Raw genomic sequence first — 22,054 nt, forward strand, 5'->3', positions numbered from 1 at the left:
GTTCACCACAACATTCTGGGCCCGGCCACCCACTCTTTTACCCAGTGATAAGAACACCCATCCAGGCCCTGAGCAACCAGTTTCCCCAGGAGAACCCCGTGGGAAACAGTGTCAAAGGCTTTACTGAAGTCCAAGTAGATAACACCCACAGCCTTTCCCTCATCCACTAGGTGGGTCACTTAGTCATGGGAGGAGCTCAGGTTGGTCAAGCAGGACCTACTTTCATCACCCCACGTTGGCTGGTTCCCTCCTACAAAAAGCATCTTCTTCACCACCACCATGGCCACCAGCACAGCTTTTGTCAGCCGGTGGAGCAGAGAAAACCAACCGCAAGGTCCCATGGCACCGACTGGCACCTGGGGAGGGATGCACCGAGGATGGGAGAACATGGGAGCAGCCCCGAGGCATATGTTTGCCAGAACCTTTTAAAAAGGCTTTATTTTTCAAAATATACAGTTTATTTACAATTGTAGTGTCTATAGTTTTACATATAACTTTATTCCAAACCTTTAAATATCCGCAATAAACATTAGAAAAAAAAAATAATCACAGGATCAGCAAAAAAAGGCATCTCGTAGTAATTCTTTTCATTGGAGTTTGAGTTTCAAGTAGCCAATGTTTACAAAAAAACTGTGAAGTTGATAAATCTGGCAGAGATAAACGGGTGCACCGGTTAGAAAAAGGCCAATCCCAGACTTGCGGGATCCCCACCCCAAGGACCGCAGGCCAAGGAAACCGGCATCGGGCCGGGAGAAGGATCGAGGATACGTAAGCCCCTCGGCAAGAGTTAGGTGATGGGGTTAACGGCAGCGTGTTGGATGTCCTGGGGAGGGGGCACCCCAGGAGGGCTCCGGTGAGGTGCCAGGGCGAGGAGGGAGGGCGGCATCAGGCACTTCATCTCTTGGGCAGCTGATCTGCTCACGCATCCGTGACCTGGAGCGGGAGGGTGGCAAAGAAGGGGCAGGAGCCCTCCGGGGAGCCCCGCAACCTCCTTCTCCCCTCTTTCTCTGCATCCTCAACCCGTTGTCCACCCCCCGGGTAGTGCCACAGCTGGACCACAGCGCATCACAGAAATGTTCCAGCGTGGCGCCACCGCTGCGGTACAGAGCCTGGGGAGGGGGCAGGGGTCAGCCAGCCACGCAAAGGGCTGGGGGGATGCCAGCTCCTGCCCGGGAAGGAGCCGGCAGCCAGGTGCCGTGCAGGGGCCGTCAGTCCTCTTTCTCAAAGGTCTCCTCCGGGATGAGCGTCCTGAAGGGGCGATCCCAGAAGCGGGTGCTGATGCCGAAGCCTGTGGGCAGGGAGGGGAGGAGAGCGCTCAGCCTGCGGTGCCATCACCGGGATGCCACCGGGGACAAGGCACAGTTCGATCAACGTCAGCTGAGCCAGTGCCGCTGCAGCCGAGACCGGCAGAGCTGGAAGCAGTCGGCACAAAGGGCGTGTGGTGTGGATGGGCTGTCACCCACCTGGGTGCAAAGGTGATGATGCCTGACAGTGATGCTGGGGCCAGGCAGCTCCTCTGGAGAGACTGGCAAGGGAGGAGCGATTGTATTTTGGAGAGGAAGGTAAGACAAGGGCAAGGAGGAAGAGCAGAGGGAGCAGAAAGAGCTGGCTGGGCCGTGTCACCAGCCCAGAGACGATAGCTTATCTGGATGGGGTGTTTTCTCCTAGGAAACTGGGCAAAGGGCAGGTTGAGCAAGGGCTGGGCTGGGGAAGCCCAAGAGCCTCACCCTGTGCCTGCCAACGCCTCCCATGAGGTGGAGATGCTGCCCTGGGTGAGGACAGGCACCTACGTCCCAGTGCCACGAGGCTCTGCCTTAACCCTGACACCTCTACTTCCGTCCCACTGCATTGGCCTGGCAGCAGCCGCTGTCGTTCTGCTGCTCTGGCTCCCCAGCGCTCAACTAGGGGCTGAGAAATGCAGCCCATGGGGCTGCAGCACCTCACCCGTTCCTTCCCCAGCACTGCAGCCCTTTCTTTTTCCACCCCAAACGCCAAGTATTTCAGAGAATCTGCTGCGAGAGTGCAGGCAGGCTGGGCTTTGGCAGCCCTCGCCTCTGCCGGCACATGCAGGAAAGGCAGCGCTACCTGATTTTTGGTGTTCAAAGTGGTGCTTCACGTGATAAGCCTTCAGCCCGTACAGGTAGGTGCCTTTCTTCGGCGAGCCGTAGTGGAGGTAATAGTGCATCATGTCATAGATGACGTAGCCGCAGAGCCCCCCGACAAACACTGAGAGCCCCAGCACCTCAGGCAGCAGGAGCCGCAGGACACCGTAGAAGAAGCCGATCACCAGCGAGGCCGGCACGGGAGGGAAGACCAGGCGGGAGCTGTCGAAGGGAGACTGGAAGGGGAAAAGGATGGTGGGACAGAGATCTCCTAGCTCACCCCGCATGCTGCAGCGCATCCTTGCCATGTATAGTGGATGCTCATCTGGGAAAAGCCAACACCAAAGCAGCCCTCCCCAAAAATGTACCTAGAGGAGAGAGGAACCCCTCACCCAGCCTGGGCTGGTGGTGGCTTTGGCTGGCAGATCCCTGAGCTCCAGAGGCACATTTCCTACAGCGAAGCTAGAGGGAGCCCATGGCTTTTATGGGCTTCCCTCTTGCCCAGCCGGAGCTTGTGGGTTTAACTCCAGCTCCCACAAGCCAGTCTTGCAGCCCTCACCAGTGTTAGGGAAGGGCCCTCCTCGGGGCAACAATGCCACGAGTCACGTCGGACACGCATGCACAGGCTCCACCTGAGCAAAGGCCATCGCTCCCACGGGCACAGGCGTGAGCCACGACTCACCTTGTGATGCTGCCCATGCAGCAAGAAATGCAGGGTGATGAGATAGTAGTTACTAGCAGGTGGCTTCATGTGGAAGACAAAGCGATGGATGAGGTACTCTAGCAGGGACCACAGGAACATCCCCAGGAGGAAGATGAAGGGGAAGTAGTATTTGTGGACAGGGATGGAGTACTCTACACAACGAAACATGCAGTGGTCAGCAGCGCAGGCGACGTGCGGGTGCTCTTATCCATCACCGTCCAGGTGAAGCTCTGCTCTCCCTCCCTCCCACCTCTCATCCTCCTCCTACCTCGAGCTTCCCCAGGGAGCTACCTCCCAAACACTGCTCCGCACCACATTTTTCTTTGATTCCCATAGATTTACGCTCCTGACAGAAACAGTCAACTTCTGGATGCCATGAGGAGCCGGCAAGAGGGGTCCCATGCATCCCAGATACCATTCAGGGCTTGGATGTGCACCCTGGGGACTGCCACATCCTTCCAAAGCTGCTTTGCCCACCAGAAAAAAAGTGAGAGGGACCTTATCTGCACAGTCAGCACTTGCAACAGTTAAACAGCATTACTGGCATCGTTATTTTTTCAAATTTTTGGGAAGAAGAATGTGTTTGTTGGGTGCTTTCCCTCACAGAGCATTTTTTAGCCACCTCCTCCTTTCCAGGCCAGCTGCCAGTCCTGTGTCCTCAGGGATCCAGATTGTCCCCTAAACCTGGTCATTTTGGAGGGAAAAAACCCAACCCAAGCCCTTGTGATCAAGGTGCCGAATGCCGCAGGGAGCAGGAGGGGAGCTGGTGCAGTGGGTGCTCCACCCCCGCAGCCGGGCACAGCTGGCACCGGGTGGCATCTCGCAAAAAAATAGGGAACCCAGCAAAAAAGAAAAAAAAAAAAAACCTAAAGCACAACAAAGAAGCCAGCCTGCCCCGGCCACGCTTGTTATTCCCGGGGGAGCAGACAGTGGGAGATTCAAGGGCAGGCGCTTAGGGAAAACAAGCCCCGCACTGTGCGGACACTGGCAGCACTGAGAGCCGGGTTTGTTTGCTCGCCGCGCCGGCATCCAGCCGGGGCCCGGGGTGGGCGTCATGGGAGGTGGCACCGCAGCCCCAACAGGGCTTGCGTTTGGGGATGGAGGGAGCAAGCTGCATCCTGGGCCAGCGGCTCTGTGCCTCCAACAATCCAAAGGTGTGTGGATGAGAGCAGGGGATGGAGACGGACGAGCTCGGGCTTTAAAGCAGCGCAGGTGGCTTCGTGCAGGGACATGCTGGTGGCCACAGGGACAGCAGCTCACCTGCTGCTCTTGCATGTGGCTCATGATGAGCATGCGAGGAAGGAGGGATGTGGGAAGGAGGCAGAGGTCTCCCCCTGCCTGTAGCTGCCCTGCCCCCAGGACTGGAGGAGGGGCAGCGCGCCAAGCCCAGAGGCTTTGCTGCCACTCGTACCTGTGGTGAAGGAGGAGAAGAGCCTGGTGTTGCCCTGGGCGAGGGAGGTATAGCTGACCCAGCTGAGATAGAGCACCACGGGAGTCCACACCATGAACACCACATACCTGCAGGGGAGAGGAGGCGTCAGAGGGAGCGTCCCGTGGGGTAGCGAGCCATCCCCTCTCCCCACGGAGGCACCGGCTGGGGCACAGTGCAGACCCCTGGGGACTCACCATGCCGTCTTGGAGAGGGACTCAAGGATATCCGAGTGGAAGAGGCGGATGGGCCGATCCACGGGCTGGTGCACCCACTCGTCATACTTCTCCCCGAGGTAGCCCACCTGCCACAGCAAGGGCTTCTGCCAGTCCACCAGGTCCTGGGGAACAGACAGAGGTTGTACTCCCACATCACCCCAATATCAGGCACAAAGCTGTGGGATTTTGAGCTGCAAGCACCTTCCCATGCCCCACAAGCAGCTGCGTCTTGCTCCGAGCAGCCCTGAGCTCCCCACGAGCACTGCTGCAGGGCAGACGAGCAGAACCACAGAATCATAGAATCGTAGAATCACCAGGTTGGAAAAGACCCACCGGATCATCGAGTCCAACCATTCCTATGAAATACTAAACCAGACACATATCAGCCCCATTTACCCACCAACACCGGGCTGAGCTTGTCCCTGTCCGGCTGTCTACCTGGCTGGCAGTTCAAGGTGAAGGTGGCTGTACCTGGACCTGGCTCAGCGTCAGGTTCTGATAACAGAGACCCTTTCCCCTTCTCCAGGAGCTGTCAAGATTAGATAGCGAGCAGCAATACTCCCCACTTGTTAGCCATGCCAGTGAGCTGTCGATAGGACACGGAGCCAGTCCCCATGGCAGTGCCCTGGCCAAGGGCTTTTCTCCTTGAGGAGAGGACACAGCTATTGAGCACTCTGGCAGCAAGGAACGAAGCACAAAAGGATGGGGAGCAGGGATACAGGATGGGAACATGAACTCAGCATGGCTGCATTCAGATGGTTGCAAGAGCACAAAGGGACCCGTGCAGGTGAGCATGTCTGCATGGGATGAAGATAAAAGAGACTCAACCAGCAGCACCGCCTCTGCCGCCACTCAGCATCCCTAGACGCGTCTTTTGCTAACCTGGCCAGATAAGGTGATTTCTCCGTCCCACCCTTGCTCTGGGACAGAAACCACGCTCGCCCCAGGCCTGGCAGCTCTTTGCTTACCACACGGCACCGTGTAGAGCCAACTCAGCAGCCCAGTGGCCGTTCGGCACTGGTGGAGGGGGGGTTGGCTCAGTTTTGGGTGCTTCAGGGCAAGAAGGTGAGGTAGCCATGGGAATTTCTGGGGCTCTGCTGCAGACAGGGATGAATGTGATCACCCAGGAGGAGAAACAACCCCAGCCCACAGTGGGTGTGTGGGACGGGGATGGAGACACCCTCTGTTGGGGAAGGGTTAGAGCAAAAAGGTCACCTTGGGATGGCACTTTTGCTTTTAAAGGCGGTGAGCAGCGAAATATTAAGATCGGTGGGTGAAAGGTGATTTCCTGCTCAAAAAGCCCCAACTTTTTACAAGATAAAAGCATGCTCACCAACGAGCCAGGGCGATGCAGATGGTGCTGCAAATGGCAGGATGTCCAAAGACAACTTAGGGATGAGTCCCCACTCTTGCAGCACGCTTAGAGCGGAGCTAGCACCGCAGAGAGCACCTTGTGAGCACGGGGACTGCTCTGCCTGGGCTGGGGGATACCTTTGTGCTCATTATGGGTGCTCAGTCAAGGAGGAAAAACGAAAAAAATAAATAAAGCAAGAAACAAAAAAATAAAACAAGAAAGCAAGCAAGCAAGGTGCGGCTTGGCAGCTCGTCCTGCTCGAAGGGCACAGCTGCTGTCAGAGAAAGCCATCTCTGCCCACAACGCTGCCGCAGGAGCCTCCCAGCGCAGCCACGCCTGGGCAATAAAGCACAAGTGATGCCATCTGCTCTGGGAGAACGCGCAGAAGCAGCCACAATTGTTTCCCTCCTGCATCCCTCCCACCCTAGGTGTCAACAGAAAGCCAGTTGCTTCTGCAGGTGGAAGAGGAGACCTGGCCTTCCCCAGGAGCCCTCCAGCAAACACCACGCTGGACAACACCCCCAGCTCTTACCTTCTCCTCATCCACTGGTTTACAGCGGGGATCCACCCGTGCTGGGGTCTGGGGGTTATCATCCACCACCTTCTCATCCATCGGCTCAAGAAGGCTCTGAAAAGAGAAGGAAAACCCTGAGTGAAACACCAGTGGCAGACACAGTTTGGGACAGCGGTGGCCGTGCCACCCAGGGGCACTGGCAGAGCGAGCACGTGCCTGCCTACTAAATAAACAAGGGAAAAAATCTGATGAATTTCAGTCAGTCAGTTCCTGCAGAGCAGGTTCCCGATGGATGCGGTTGTTGGTGAGCTGTGCCGCCCTTTGAGCACTGCACGCTCTGGTCTGGTTGGAAACCTCCCCTCAAGCCCAGTTTTCGGGCCACCCCACCGCGCTGCCAGGGCGGCACTAGGTGCCAGTGCCTGGGGGATGCAGAGCGGAGGCTCCAGGGCCCTTGACCAGCGTTTCCCATTGCAAACAGGCGGTGCTGGAGCACTGCTCACCTTCCTGCAGGCCAGCAGCCAGCCGGAGCCAGCTCTGCTGCTGGCACAGCGAGGGGCATTGCTGGGGTAGCCAACACTGGCAGCTGGGCTCCCTCTTCCCCACCTCGCTGCTTTCCAGCGAAAGGGAGATTTCAGTCCCTGAGAAGCTGGGCTGCCAGAGCTGGGGAACGCGGCATGGCCAGTGTCACCACCCTGGCTCTGGGCATGGGGGGAAAAGTGCAGTAGTAGGGAGCTTGCCCTTGAGAGGAAGGACCGCGCTGGGTTGAGCATCTTCACTACAGGCCAAACAAGATGGGCTGGAGAGCTGGTTTTGGCTAGGGAGGGCACGCTGCTGGCGCGGTGGCAGCAGGACAAAGCCCAGGCTGGCGGAGAAACCTGCCTCGTGCAATGCTTGGAAGCAAACACGGTGCTGGCTGCCAGCTCCAGCCTCCTTCCCGTGGCCTTGCCAGCCCCGACACTGGCCCTGCCGGGAGGTGAGATGTGCCGGTACAAGCCCCGAGCCGGCCATGCCCCCCGGCAGCAGCGCTGGCAGCCCAACGGCACCCTGGGCAGGACGTGCCAAACATGCCTTTTCTCCTGTTTTGTCACCTTGAGTTACCCATTAACCCAGGCGCAGGGTACAGCGTGGCCCGACAGCCCCGGCACAGCCATGCCCGCCGGGTTTCCCAGCTGTGCCACTCGCTGCGAGGAAGGGTTTTCTCCTGGCACTCATGGCGCAAGAGCAGCTCCTCAATGGATGCTCTCCCTGCTGCTCCAAGAGTGATGCAACTCCATTGAGAAACGTGAGGGCATTGCGTACCTCTTGGGAATAACTCCCCCCCGGCAAGCACAGGAGGAGCAGGGATGCCGGAGGACCCCTGTCACCTCACCGGGGCAGGCAGGACTTTAGTCTGTGTAGTGTTGGTGACAGGAAGGCAGGACCTGGGCGCTGTTTGCCAGCAGCGGGAACTCTTGCCAGCCGGGCTCCCACCTCCTGTCCCAGGCCAGCTAGATTTCAAGCCTCATTCCACTGGTCTGGGAGCTGCGCTACAGCCCCTCACCCTGGGGAAACAGACAGGCTGGACTTGAGCAAGCATCAGTTTTACTGCTGATGCTGTGTGGCACCACTCCTCCTTCTGCGAGGGTTCCACCAATATGTTCGGCTCCGGACACTCCATCCTTCAGTCAGACATCCTGAGACCCCAGGGGATGTGGGATGCCTCGAAATGCAACTGGGGTTGGTCAAGTTACAGCTCTGCCTCTACCAGATGGGTGCTTTGAAAGAAAAATTGGCTTTTTTTTTTTTTTGAGACACGATTTCTCCATCCCCAAGAAACAAGCTGGCGCTCCCCACCTCAACACTTTCACCACAGGTGTCCCCACAGCCTGGCCAGCAGCAGGAAGGCTACTTAAGAAAGCTGAGCTGATGCAACATCCTAGCACCTCTCCTCCCTTTCCGAAACGTCCACATGCCTCCAGCTCGCGCGCCCACGGCTGCCTGAGCACCACGCTGCTGTTGGAGGCTCCTCCATCCGCCCACGTCCGAGGCAGAGGACGGTGCCACCAGTGAGATGCCATCGCCTAGCACGCCACAGCAGCTCCTGCCCAGCCTCACCTGAGTCACCTCCTCCTCCTCCTCTTCCTCAGCTGGGGGGCAGGAGGAGGGTTCTCCCCTTGTTCACCCCAGGGTTGGAGCCAAAAGGACTGTCAGCTGTGGTGCAACTGGGGTGTGACCCATGCCTGCGTGCCCAGGCTCGCTCCCAGAGCGGTGACACGCTCCTGCAGAGCATGTGGCTGTCCTGCTGGGGCTTATTTCCACCCTCCTCTAAATAAAAGGTGGGTTTGAGAGAAGCCAAAGGCGTCTTCATGAGCACCAGGCTCTGCTCGCTGCCCGTGGGAGATGCTGATGCATTCAAGCCATCCCCAGAAAAACAGGTCCTGCCCGGAAAGGTGTGCAAGCGGCCTGATGTAACCAAGGGAAAGTTAACAGCTACAAAGTGCTGCCTTCCCGCACTGCTGCCCCAGCAAGGTGCCGGCTGTCCTGCCGGGAGGCAGCGGGACCAGCCAGCCAGGGCACGGCACAACGCGGTGACCGAGTGACCCGGCATCCGCCTCCGAGCATCCCGCTGCAGTGCGGGTCAGGGGGGCCGCAGGGAGCTCGGTGCCAGCCCTGCGTGGGTGGGGAGCAGTGGTTATGCCACCCCAGGGCTGCTCCGCATCAGGACTCGGGGGGTTAGAAGAAGACCCAAACCCAGTTGTGATGCACGCAGGCAGGGACAGTGCAGCGGGGGGCCAAACGTGCTGGGAACGTCCCCCTGGCCCAAGCAGGGCAACGCTGCCTGCAAGCAGCTGCTCTGCCAGCATCCCAGACCCAGTTTTTCCATCTGTGCCTGTTTTCCCAGTGAGTTAAACCCTGCATAAGCCCTGCCATGCCTCTGTGTTGCCCCAGAGCCTCCAGCACGTTCCCCAACTTCCCACACAGCTGGATTTGCTGATGTCCGCACGGGACAAGCTGCGCTGGCAGCGCAGGCTCAGGCACGTAGCAGGAGGGCACCCCAAGAGGCGCAGGGAGCCCAAGCAAGGCATCACCTGTGGTGGCACACGCCCAGCATCACCATCCCACCAGCACCACGGTCCCCAGGCAGTGGCTGGCAGAGCCCTGCGAGGCTGCGTCTCAGCCCATTAAATACTGGGCACAGCAGGGCTTTTAAAAGCAGGTTGAACGTAACGTGTCCCAATGACAATAATAAAAAAATCCCACTTCTTATTACAACACGTGAGTGCCTACGTCCAAGTAAGCTCAGGCTGGGATGGAGAGCCAGGAAAAGCCTGATGTGTGGCAATCCAGGTGAGAGGAAGAGGAGGACACCAACCCAGAAAGGGACAAGGGATTTACCATGACTCACGGCCACGTCACACACCTCAAAAAGGCTGTGATGAAAGTCTCTCATTGTTTAAATTGGAGGGGTAATTAGATGATCCATTTTCCCTCTAGCAAGACTGCTAAAATCCAGTGTCTAGTTTGGATAAGTATCGATTCTCACTTTGATGTCCTCTGTATTTTCTGTTTGCATAGATAAAATTTTGGGGGTTAATTTGTCCTTAGCCAGATGGGGCTGGATGATGGGACCTGCAGCCAAAGGATGGAGCCAAGCTCCTGAGAGCAGCAGGAAGGGGTGTGGAGAGGCGTGCCAGTGGGATGAAGGCTGGCTCTCACCTTCCTCTTCGCCCCTCCTCGGCATTAACACATTTTTCCCACCTTCCCAAAACCCTCGAAGTCCCAGTGTGTAAGCAGGTGGGATGCCGGGTGGCTATGGGACTACAGACTCCCGCATTCCTCAGCATGGGAAAGGTGTAAGCCTGGGACCTCCAACGGCACCGAGAGGCACCAGCAAAGCCATGTGGGCCCAGAGCTGGGTTGGTGGCCATGTGATGCCTCCTTCGAAGAGCTGCTTGGGGTTTGCCTGCCTGCTAGCAGCCAAAGCAACATCCCAAGCACCACTGAGGGCATTGACTCCCCCCAGTCTCTCTCCAAAAGGGATTTCTGGGGGGCGGTGAGCAACTCGCACATCAGGTGCGTGCCAGACGTGGCACGGCCAGCCTCACCATGTGGCAGACAGCTTTTTTCCCTCCCCCCTGCATTACAGCCCGGGACGGTTTATCTAGTGCCAGGTAGTGTCTGATCTCCCTGCGCCCCAGCGTTATCACACCATGTATTTGCATTGGGACCGTGGCAATTCCCCTCAGCGCGGGTTGCAGCGCAAGAACTCGTTTGTCCGGTACCTTCTTTCGCCCCAACCCGCTGGGCTCGTCATGCCTGCGAGGAGGCGGCAGAAAGAGTGTCCCAGTAGAGGAGCTCCCATTGCCGGGATTCAGGGAAGAGCAGGCATCACACCGAGAGCGAACAAAGCCCTGTCTGTGGCACTGCCGCTGATCAGGGCCAAGGCTGCGCCATGGGGAGGAGAACCAGTGAGCGCAAACAACCAGCCCAGAGGGACCCATCGGTCACCGACCTTGCTGGGATGTCCGGAGGGGACAAGCAGCCACTGGGCTGGCAAAGGGGACTGGGCTGCTTGGTCATCCTGGCCGTGGCGTGCCGGGGAAGGCCGGCAGTTGGGGCGGCAGCGCCCGGTGCCACGCTGCCTCCTGGAAGTTCAGCCAGCGGTGACGGGGGCACCTTCCCAGGGCGCTTTCCCTTCCGCCTGGGCTGGGCGCTGGGCTGGTGCGGTGGGGACGGCACTGAGTCATGGATACCTTGTCCCATGCTTGGACAGTTGGGGAGGTGGCTGAGCTCAGCCCTGCAGCGGCTGCTCCTCACCGGCAAACCCTGGGGCCCAGCGGCCCGGTCCCTGGCTGAGGGCTGTGGTGCCAGGAAGGGTGTCCTGCCTCACCGCCCACTCCATGCCGCACGTCCTCATCGCCCACACCCCTCCGTAAACCCCAACGCCTCCACACCGTGCTGGGGCAGCAGGATCACACCCCTGCCCTGCCTTCCAGCATGGCACCAGGTTCTGCGCCCGTGGGGACACCGTCCTCGAGCCCTAAGGAGCCTGGACACTATGAGCCTCGGCATCCTCTGCACCTCAAGCCCTGCAACCTCAGCCCCACAGACCCACCCAGAGCCACCGTGCCCCGTACACCTGCGACCTTCACACCCCAAACACCTCAGGCACCATCCATGCAGAGTCCTGGGAGCCTCCAACACCCCCTGCCCCTACACTCCTCTTGCCCAAAACACCTTAGTCCCTCCACACCCTGGACCCCAAGCGTCCTGTGCAGCTGAGACCCCACACACCACGTCCCACAGAGCCCTGCAGTGGAGCTGGGCGCCCAAGACACCACGTGCACCTCGGAGACTCTGTACCCCACACACCCCAGACTCTATACAGTCTCTGCCTGTCCTGTATAGCTTGGACTCTGACTAGTCCAGATCTAGGATGCCCTATAGATCACACACTGCCTGGACACAGAGTGTCCTATAGACCCTGCGCAGCCCAGACCCAGGGTGCCTTATAGACCTTTGTACAACTTCAGTCCCGGGCATCCTGGACTTGGGAGTGTCCTATAGACTCTGCGCTACTCAGATCCCACACAGCCCAGAGCTGGGGTATCCTATAGATCTTGGATGTCCTGGACCAGGGGCGCTCTGTGGAGCCCATATGTCCCGGAGCCAGGACATCCTATAAAGCCTGGGTGCCCCAGATTCAGGACACCCTGCAGGCTCTGTACATCTCGGAGCCAGGACACCCTATGGACACTGTATGTCCTTGACCCCTACAGATCCCATGCATCCTGGAGCTGGGGCACCCCACAGAGCCTGGATGTCCTGAACCCAGGACACCCTATGGACCCTGTACATCCTGGACCCAGGACATCCTACAGACCCCACACGTCCTGGAGCCAGGGCACCCAACGGACTCTGGACATCCCGGAGCCGCGACACCCCATGGATGCTCTAAGTCCCGCACCCAGGCCATCCTACAGACCCCATACCTCCCGGAGCTGGGACACCCTATGGATGCTGTACATCCTGGAGTCGGGCCACCCTGTGGATGCTGTATATCCCAGAGCTGGGGCACCCTGCAAACCCTGCACATCCCAGAACCAGGATACCCTATGGACCCTCTGCATCCCAGAGCTGGGACATCCTTGCAAACCCTGTAAGTCCCAGAGCTGGGGCACGCTATGGACCCTGTGCATCCTGGGGCCAGGACACCCTATGGATGCTGTCACCCAGGAGCCCTACGGACCCCACACATCCCGGAGCTGGGACATCCTGCCAAGTCCATAAGTCCCAGAGACAGGACACACTCTATGGATCCTGGACGTTCCACACCCAGGAACCCCTATGGACCTGCATATCCCTGGGCCAGAACACCCTATGGACGCTGTGTTTTCCACACTCAGGACCCTCTATGGACCCTGCACATCCTGGAGCCGTGACCCCTATGGATGGTGTATGTCCTGGAGCCAGGACCCCTCTACAGACCTTGTATATCCTGGGGCCAGGACCCCCTATGGACACTGTATTTTCCCCGCTATGGACACCCTATGGGTGCTCTATGTCCTGCACCCAGGAGCCCTACGGACCCCATACATCCCAGAGCCAGGACCCCCTACAAACCCCTTCAGCCCCAGAGCCGGGAACCCCAGGGACTCTGGACGTTCTGCAGCCAAGACCCCTTATGGACCCCGCACATCCTGGAGCCGGGACCCCCTATGGATACTGTATTGTCCCAGAGCTGGGACCCCTATGGACCCCGTACATCCCAGACCCGGGACCCCCTATGGATGCCGTACACCCCGGAGCTGGGACCCCCTATGGATACTGTATGTCCCAGAGCCGGGACCCCTATGGACCCCACACATCCCAGACCCGGGACCCCCTATGGATGCTGTACATCCCGGAGCTGGGACCCTTGTGGATACTGTATGTCCCAGAGCCAGGACCTCCTACAAACCCCTTCAGACCAGGAGCTGGGACACCCCAGGGATCCTAGATGCACCGCACCCAGGACCCCCTAAGGACTCCATACATCCTGGAGCCAGGACCCCCTATGGATACTGTACGTCCCAGAGCCGGGACCCCGTCTGGATACCGCACATCCCGGAGCCAGGACCCCCTATGGATGCCCCAAGGACCCTGTACGTTCTGCAGCCAGGGCCTCCTACAGACACCGCACACCCCGGGGCCGGGACCCCTATAGACCCTGCATATCCCAGGGCCGGGACCCCCTCTGGATGCCGTACGTCCTGGAGCCAGGAACCCCTATAGGTACCCCGGGCTCCCTGGAGGTTGTGAAGCCAGGACCCCTATGGATGCCGTATATCCAGGAGCCAGGAACCCCTATAGGCACCCCAGGACCCCTGTGGGTGCCGTACGTCCTGGAACCAGGAATCCCTACAGGTACCCCGGGCTCCCTGGACGTTGTGAAGCCGGGACCCCTGTGGATGCCGTACGCCCTGGAGCCAGGAACCCCCTATAGGTACCCCGGGACCCACCCCGGGGGCCGCGGGCCGGTACCTGCTCGGCGCCGGGCTCCAGCTCCCCCAGGTAGTACTGCTCGAGCCAGCGGCGGGCGTTGCGGGAGTGGCGGTGCGGGGGCCCGTCGAGCGCGGCGCTGACGTCGGTGCCGGCGCGGAGCCGCAGCAGCTGCTCGCCGCCCGGGTGCAGCCGCACGAAGCCGCTCAGGTCGTAGAGGCGGCGGCGGCACCGAACCAGGCAGGCGCCCCGAGCGCGGCGAGCCCGCACCTCGGCCGGGCCCAGGCGGCGCGGCGGCCCCGAGGGGCGGCACGAGGACACGGCGGGGCCCGGGGGATCCGCGGACGGCGCGGGTCCCGGCGGCTCCGCAGACATCGCCGGTCCCGCTCTGCGGCACCTGCCGCCCCGGCCCCGCGCTCCGAGCCCCGGGGGCGGGAAGGGCCGCCCTGAGGGCGGGAACGGGGCGGGGAGACGGGGGAGGAGGGGGGTGGGGGGGGAAAAGGGCGGGAGAGAGGGGAGAGGGGGGGAATGGGGGGGGGGAATGAGGGGGAGAGAGGGGGAATGAGGGGAATGGAGGGGAAATGAGGGGGAAAATGAGGGAGGGGGAAATGAGGGGGGGGGGAAATGAGGGGGACAGGGGGGAAATGAGGGGGGGAATGAGGGGGAGGAGGGGGGGAATGAGGGGAGAGGGGGGAAATGAGGGGAATGGAGGGGAAATGGGGAGGAGGGGGGGAATGAGGGGAGAGGGGGGAAATGAGGGGAATGGAGGGGAAATGAGGAGGAGAGGGAGGAAATGAGGGGGGAAATGAGGGGAATGGAGGGGAAATGAGGAGGAGAGGGAGGAAATGAGGGGGGAAATGAGGAGGAGAGGGAGGAAATGAGGGGGAAAATGAGGGAGGGGGAAATGAGGAGGGGGGAATGAGGGGGTGAGGGGGGAAATGAGGGGGTGAGGGGGGAAGTGAGGGGGAGAGGGGGAAATGTGGGGGGAAAGGGGGAATGTGAGGAAGAGGGGTAAAAGAGGGGAGAGGGAGGAAAAGGGGGGAGAAGGGGAAAAGGGAGGAATGAGGGGAAATGGGGAAGAGGGGGAGAATGGGGGGGCAAGAGGGGGGAGAAGGGGGAAAAAGGAGGGAAAAGAGGGGGAAAATGGGAGAAGGGGAGAATGGGGAAGAACAGGGAGAGGGGGAGAATGGGGGGAAAGAGGGAGGATGGGGGAAAGAGGGAGGAAAGGGGGAGAAGGGGGAAAAAGGGGGGAGAGGGAGGAAAATGGGGAAAGGGAGGGGGAGGGGAGAATGGGGAAAAGGGGAAAAAAGGGGGAGAGAGGGGAGAAAGAGGGAGAGGGGGAAAAGAGACGGGAAAAGGGGAGAAGACGGAAAAGGGAGGAAAAGGGAGAAGGGGGAGAATGAGGAGAGAGGGAGAATGGGGGGAAAGAGGGGGGAAAATGGGTAAAAAAGGGAGAAGGGGGGAGAGGGAGGAAACTGGGGAATGTGGGGGAGAGGGGGAAGAGGGGGGATGAGGGAGAATGGGGAAAAGGGGAAAAAATAGGGAGAATGGGGAGGGGGGAAAAGGGAGAGCAGGAAAAGGCGAGAAGGGGTATAAATGGAAGAAGGGGGAAAAGGGGGGGAGATGGGATGGGAGAGGAGAAACGGGGGGCAAAGGGGGTAAAAGGGGGGAGAGGAGGGGAAAAGGGGGAGAATGGGGAGTGGGGGCAAAGGGAGGGAAGAGGGAAAAGGGGCACAGAGGGGGTGATGGGGAGTGAGGGCAAAGGGAAGGAGAGGAGGAAAAGGGGCTGGAGGGGGAGTGGAGGCAAAGGGGTGGGCAAAGGGGGGAAGAGAGGGGAAATGGGTGTGGGAGGGGAAAGGGGGGTAATGGGGAGTGGGGGAAAAGGGAGGTGAGGGGAAAAGGGGGGCGAGAGGAGGGGAAAAGGGGGCTAGAGGAGGGGTGGGGCAAAGGGTGTGTGAGGGAGTGCAAAGAGGGGGCAAAGGAGAAAGGAGTGTGGGGGCATCTAGGGGTCAGGGAGATTGGAGAGGGATAGGGGCATCTCATGGCTACAAGGGGTATGGGGCACCCCAGGGGGTATCACCCCCCCCAGGGGGTATCACCCCTCCCAGGGTGCTGCTGCCCCCCCAGCTCCACAGTGGCCAAGGCAGAGGGAACCTCAGTTCCTGCTCAGACCCCCGCTCAGAGAGCCAGAGTCCCTCTGGGGCCACCCCACTCTGAGCACTGAGTCCGTGTACCCCCCCGCCCCACCCCCGTCTGTTTCCAGATTTATTTTGATATCTAATTAATTAATTAAATTTCCTGCCTTCGATAAGCCCAACCAGGTGGCGCCACAGCTTGGGGGACATGGGCTGAGCAGAATCACCAACCCCCCAGCAGAATCACGGGCAAACAAATTGCAAGGAACAACAAGAAAGGTGTTTTCTCCCCATTTTGGGGGAGCCGTGGGGATTGGGGGTTGTGTGCTTTGGGGTGACACCCTGGGGCACCAGGGCTGGCCACGTGCTGGCAAATTCCAGCATCGCTGGCTGCACTGGGCTGCATCCAGTGATTAGGGCTCATGAATGAGCTCCCCCCCAGGCTTTGGGGCGCTGTGGGGTGCTGGCAGCACAGCCAGGTGGGCGTTCAGCCAGGCCTTTAATCAAGATAGGTGCCAAACCTGCTGTGGCAGCTGGCGTTGCCTCCACATCCCCACCCGTCGCCGGCTCAGGGTCCCCAGTCCCGGGGTGAGCTCAGCCGCAGTGCAGCCCTCCGGCACTCAGGGTGGCTCCGTGGCACAGATTAAGGGGTTTTAGGTGAGCGTGGGGATGGAGGTGGATCTGGGTGAGCCGGGACGCTCAGCCGGAGGCTGCTGCACCCACATCCCAAACAGGGTGGGCACCCCAGACCTGAAGTGACGGCCAACACCCTGTGGCGAGGGGCTGGGGGAGGCAGAGGGACGCCCAGCCGGGACCCCATCGCGCCATCCCCACCAGCCAGTCCACCCAGCAACGTCGGGTTGCGACATCCTTTGCAGCCCACGGCCACAGCAGCGATCCCCAGCCCTTCCCAGCCTGCCCCAGCCTCTCCCTGCAGCCACAAGGATAAGCGAAACTGGGGAAAGGCATTTCCTTCCGTTCCCAGGTGCTGGCAGGGGACAGAGGGCAGGCCAGGCACCAAGGTGATGGCCAGGGAATGGGCGGGATGCACTGCACGCCCAGGTTTCGGGGTCCCCAGGTAACCTTGGGTGCTGCCAAGGGCCACGCCGGGGGCTCACTCGTGCTCCCAGGGCAGGGCACGGTCCAGCCTTTGCCAGCCCCGGGTTTCCCAGCAGAGCGCAGGGCGCAAAGCTACCAGGTGCACCAGAGGGTCTCCACTCACCGTCCCCTCCCAGCACCACCGGGCTGCTGTCCCCAGGTCTGCTGCAGCAGGGCGCGGGGACACAGAAGGGTTTGGGTTGGAAGGGACCTCAAAGCCCACCCAGTCCCACCCCCTGCCACGGGCAGGGACACCCCCCACTAGATCAGGCTGCTCTAAGCTCCATCCAACCTGGCCTTGAACACCTCCAGGGATGGGGCAGCCACAGCTTCCCTGGGCAGCCTGGGCCAGGGTCTCTCCACCCTCATCATGAAGAACTTCTTCCCAATGTCTAAATCAGCGAGCTCGTCGGAGCTGCCACCCCATCTGCTCTCGTGATGGGGTGCTGACATCTCCTGTGCTCCACGGTGGGGCTCTGTCCCCTGCGCCCAGGGGGGACTCCCAGCTCTGCAGCAAAGACGGAGAAGCAGGGGGATCCATCCCCCCTGGAGCAGGGATGCTTGGGGCACTGGGGATGGTTGGGGTGGGATAGTGTTGGGACTGAGCTGTAGGGCAGACACCACCCTAACAGCACCAGATCGGCTGCAGAGGGCTGTGCCTGTGGCCCCATCACAGCCCCCGGCGCGAGCAGCATCAGGGAGCGGAGCTGGCTGATCATCCTGGCCAAAACGAGAGCACCCCCCTGGCTTTAGCTCACTGGCTCCTGAACTGGTTTGCCCACGAGATGGACGGCCGCTGGGGCTGGCACGAGGGAGACTGCAGGAATGCGCTGCCAGGCTCGGGGCAGGATCCAGCCCTGCAGCGCTGGAACAGGCTGATGCTGAGGCAACGAGCCGTGGGGTGGGTGCAGATACAGACTCTGCCAGGAGCAGCATCCACAGGGAAAGATCTTCCTCGGCACCTTCTTTGATACCATCATACTGTGTGTACCTGCCAAACTTTGACCACCGGGGATTAAACTTCCTTCTCAGTGTACAGAGAGCTTCAGCAGGGACAGGGACGGCACCCCACACCCTCTTATACCCCTGCTAGCTCTGTGGAGCACAAAAAGGGTTTAAAGAGCTGGTAATGGCCTTGAGGGCACCATGTGGTCTGTCATGAGAGCTTTCTCTTCCAGTCATCCTTGGGAAAAGCAGCAGGGATGCAAAGGTAACAGCCTCGGGGATGCATTCTGCAGGCAGCCGGAACAAGTCTAGCCAGAGCAGCTACTGGGGGTTGGCACAAAGGGCCCCCATGCCTGCTGTCCTCCCCAACAGCCACGGGCAGGGAAGGGTACAGAGGGGACCTGAGCTGCGGCGGCATTCCCACACAGTACTGCCAGCTGGGGAAGCACAGGCACGGTGCCCCAGCCCACAGCAGTGTCGGCGCTGGCATGGGATGGAGCTTCCCTTCCTCGAAATGCCCGGCTGCTCCTGGAGCCCCGGCAAGCACATGGTGATGCCCTGAGGAAAGTGGTTTCATGATCTTCTCACCTGGTGTGGGAAAAGCGCTTGCTCTTGCTGAATGCCGAGCAGCCAGTTTAATTTGATGTCCCCCAATTCCTGCTCCAGCAGAGACCACGAAGGGGTCACCCCCTCTACGGTGTTGTTCTTCAGCTGGGTCCTCTATTTGATTTGCCTGGTTTGGTGAACGCTAGCAGGCTCTCTGCCAATACCTGCTTCCCGAGCAGGCCCTGCCTCCTCTTCCCCTCCTGCTCCCTTCTCTAAAGCCAGAAATGGAGAGATTTGGCCAGATTTGGGAACTTCTTGCACTTTCTCAAGTTACTCCAGGAGGAAAAGAGGACGAGCAGTGCTGGGGCAGACGCAGGAGCTGGCGCAGGTCACCAGTGCAGCAGCACGCCCCGTTTCCAATCACTTATTCCAGTGAATAAGCGCAGTGAAGGCAACACATTTCTCTTCTCACCAGGGTCCAGGCAGGCGAGAAAAAGCCATTCCCGCTTCCTTGCAATACCTGATTCTGCACTGAGCGAGACTGCTCCCAAAACAACCATCGCATGTGCTGCAGGGTGTGAGACAAATGCTTGCAGCGTCTGGGAAGAAATTCCACCTGCCCATGCAGGGTTGCACAAGCACCACGGTAAGCGCCTTTCTGCCTTCCTCTGAAGCATCAGCTGCCCTCCACCTTGGAGGAATTCAGATGGAGATAGACCGTAATGAACTGTAATAACACCTTTCCAACCCACACGCGCACTCAAGCACGGAAATGAAAATAATTCCGAGCTGAATGGCTGTCACGTAGGAAGGAGGAGGGCGGGAGCCTTCTCCCCATCGGTGCTGCTGGCAGCAAGCACGGTTGCCCCAGGGCTGGAGCACCCACTGCGGCGCTGAGCAGGGGCCGAGAGCACCTGCTTGCTGGGGAGACAGACGCTGCCTGCGGCCTCCCCAAACTGCAGGATGTGGAGTTTGGCTCACCAGCAGCTCAGACACCACCCGGCTTCATTTTCGCAAGAGATGCATCACGACCTGCAGGCAGCTCCCAGGCTGACGTGGCACCGCAGTGGCATGCACCCTCACACCAACCCCGCACCAACGCGGGGCTGAGGGTCCCAGCAGCAGGCAGCGAGCCCTCCAGCCGCTGCAGGTCTCTGCTGTCACCGGACACAGGTATCCGGAGCGGGACTCCTGCTCTGGAGTGCGGGGAGAGGGCTGTGGGGCGCAACGCCGACTGTCGCTCTGGGAGGGAGAGCGGCCGGGGGCTCCCCACAAAGGGAGACCTAGCACAGCGACACCAAATTCTACCAGAACAGAACTTAAAAAAATAATTTTAATGTTTTAATGTTTAAGATGCGCCATCTGTTTATGCCACAGCAGGATCCCACAGCCCGAGTTAGCACAGAGCCTGGGAGCGGGCACAACACGCAGCCCCACTCAGCAGGCAAGAGCGGGAGGAAGGGATCAGTGCTGGAACAAGGTGGGGATAACTCCAGTGGGCTCATCCCTGGCCACACAGTTGCCCCAAACCAAAGCTCAGGCTGAAGCCGAGGTGCAGCACAGGCTGCAGGCACACGGGGTGCACCCAGCAGGCACAGCCCCAAACAGACGGCTCAATCCAGTACATTCTCCAACTGAAGCTCCACAGGGAGAAAAGGCACAAACCTTTTGCCACCGTGAATCCCACCCCCCTTCCAAAATCCCTCTTCCCCCTAGAAATTGCTGCCTCCCCGCTCATGTACACAGGCAGCACATCTTGAATTTTTCATTAATCCTCCCCATAAAGCCCAAAGAAAACAGCCAGGAGGAGTCGCACAGAGCAAGCATCCTCATTGTGTTTCCTCAGAAAGGAAGCAAGGGCTTTCCGAAACACCCTCAGATGCCACCACCCACACCCTCAGATGCCACCACCCACGGAAACACTGTGTGGATCCCAAACTCAAAAGGCAGACGCCTTTCCCAGTCACCAGGATGTGTCACTGACAAGGCAGGGACAGGCAAATTAAAGTGCATTATATCACCCGGTCACAGCAGGAGATTCAAACACCTTAGGAGCGATGGTACTAAAACTGCTCGAAGCAAGCAACTAGTTCTAGCAACCCTGGGCACAGGGCTGGGCTTTTCACAGCAGCCACAGACGCTGCCCGGTGAGCAGGAAGCTGTTTAGGAACTAATCCTGAAAAGCATAGTTTTATTCTTTTGCTTTCTGGGGCAATCTAAACGATGTAAGCAGCCATTCAAAACAAGGACCCTGCTGCTTCTCAAAGTAACTCTGAGCACAGCCCTGTGGACTATCTGCTTCTCTGAGCGCAGCTCACAGTTTGCCTTTAGAGCTCACTGTTCCTTGCACGTTATTTCTGCTTTAACTGTGCAAAGCTGATTGTGTTGCTCACTTCGACCCCCTGTCAGGAGGCACTTGGAAAGACACTTCACAGCTGGAGTGACTCTGGCTCTGCCAGGCATGTGCTTTCCAAAGGAGCTTTTTAACACCTCTTTATCCCAAGGGAGACCAGCCAATACTCACACACCCTTCCGCAGGAGATGGCAATTTTTCTGGTCTGGCGTCCATCGCCAGCAATGGACACAGGGAGTTTGGTCAAATCAGTCTGAAAGCAACCTGGGAAGCGTAGCAATACTGGAAGCACTTGTAAATGTCACCACAGCTGACTGCCAGAACAACCCGCTTCAGCTCCCTGTGGCATCTCCTCCAGACACCGCGGAGCAGAGCTGATTCAGCATGGCTTGGGAATTAAATATGAAACGCGGTTCCTGGGCGCCCTGCTGTCACCACAGCTCAGAATGTGCTCTCGAGCAGGCAGTGGCATCCACAGCCGGTGGGACACACCTCCTGGGTGCGAAACCACTCCATCATATGGCTGGTGTGGCCTCCATGGCCGCACGTCAGGCAGAAATTAGAGGAGCCTCGCACTGCCACGTGGCAGATAGCGCACTGGAAGGTGAAGCCCTTGCAGATGGCGCACTGGGTGCCACGCACCTCGCTGCGGCAGTGGCTGCAGTACACGCCGAACTCTGGCGGGAGGGAAGAAACAAGAGAGCAAGACAATTAGTACTGGCAGAAGAGTGGACAAAGAAGCCCTGCATACAGCCTGCTGCTTGGCAGAACGGCCCTAAGTCCACTGCCCGAGAGATTTGCCTCCAATCTCCTTCAGGCTGGGAGAATGGTATCTTAGAGAGGACTCAGGTTCATCTCCCTGTGGGAGCAAAGACACAGGCAAGCAGCGTGCCAGGGCACAGCTGGGAAAGTGTCAGGTTTCCAGCTTGAGACACGCTGACACGTGCTGTGGAGATGAAGGCTTCCCACTGGTCTCATCTGCCTCACGTCACTATGCAGCGTAACCAAGAGCAAACGAGAACGGCCTTTGTTTCTCATCACGGAGAGAGCACAGAGCGCACTCAATGAGCACAGTGTCAGGAGCGATGGCAGTGGTTGAAGTCACCGATTTCCCAAGGAGGAGCCCCTGGTGACCCCTCAAGACTGCAACAAGAGCTAAGCAAGCAACCACTACTCCTCTGGCATCTCTTACCCAC

The 22,054-nt window shown here is 59.4% G+C and overlaps 3 protein-coding genes across 4 annotated transcripts in view; 1 reads left to right on the plus strand and 2 right to left on the minus strand.

The window, feature by feature from the left end:
* AMFR (autocrine motility factor receptor) overlaps positions 1-22,054 on the plus strand; it is a 414,702-nt gene that overhangs the window by 9,525 nt on the left and 383,123 nt on the right. The gene's annotated exons all lie outside the window — the stretch shown is intronic.
* FA2H (fatty acid 2-hydroxylase) lies at positions 1,152-14,156 on the minus strand. The gene is made up of 7 exons (XM_069868799.1): positions 13,824-14,156; positions 6,339-6,434; positions 4,432-4,574; positions 4,217-4,323; positions 2,785-2,957; positions 2,086-2,338; positions 1,152-1,288 (listed from the first exon to the last, which is right to left on the minus strand). Exons 1-7 carry the CDS (start codon positions 14,154-14,156, stop codon positions 1,209-1,211), a joined length of 1,185 nt encoding a protein of 394 aa, XP_069724900.1. The 3' UTR covers positions 1,152-1,208.
* WDR59 (WD repeat domain 59) overlaps positions 19,821-22,054 on the minus strand; it is a 49,763-nt gene continuing 47,529 nt past the window's right edge. For both annotated transcript variants that reach the window (XM_069868674.1, XM_069868673.1), the window contains one exon: positions 19,821-21,535. In XM_069868674.1, coding sequence (XP_069724775.1) covers positions 21,300-21,535 — 236 coding nt within the window. In that variant the 3' untranslated portion in view covers positions 19,821-21,299. The remainder of the gene's footprint in view (positions 21,536-22,054) is intronic.

Source organism: Phaenicophaeus curvirostris, chromosome 14 (genome assembly GCF_032191515.1).
Source record: "Phaenicophaeus curvirostris isolate KB17595 chromosome 14, BPBGC_Pcur_1.0, whole genome shotgun sequence".
Taxonomy (NCBI): Eukaryota; Metazoa; Chordata; class Aves; order Cuculiformes; family Cuculidae; genus Phaenicophaeus; species Phaenicophaeus curvirostris.

What these genes read in the sequence shown, in the direction of transcription:
- FA2H (XM_069868799.1), bottom strand. Translation starts at nt 14,156, where the DNA reads ATGTCTGCGGAGCCGCCGGGACCCGCGCCGTCCGCGGATCCCCCGGGC. An exon ending in AACCAGTGGATGAGGAGAAG is followed by an intron (nt 4,575 to 6,338) that starts GTAAGAGCTGGG and finishes TCTGTTCCCCAG; the next exon opens with GACCTGGTGGACTGGCAGAA. An exon ending in CTTCTCCTCCTTCACCACAG is followed by an intron (nt 2,958 to 4,216) that starts GTACGAGTGGCA and finishes TTCGTTGTGTAG; the next exon opens with AGTACTCCATCCCTGTCCAC.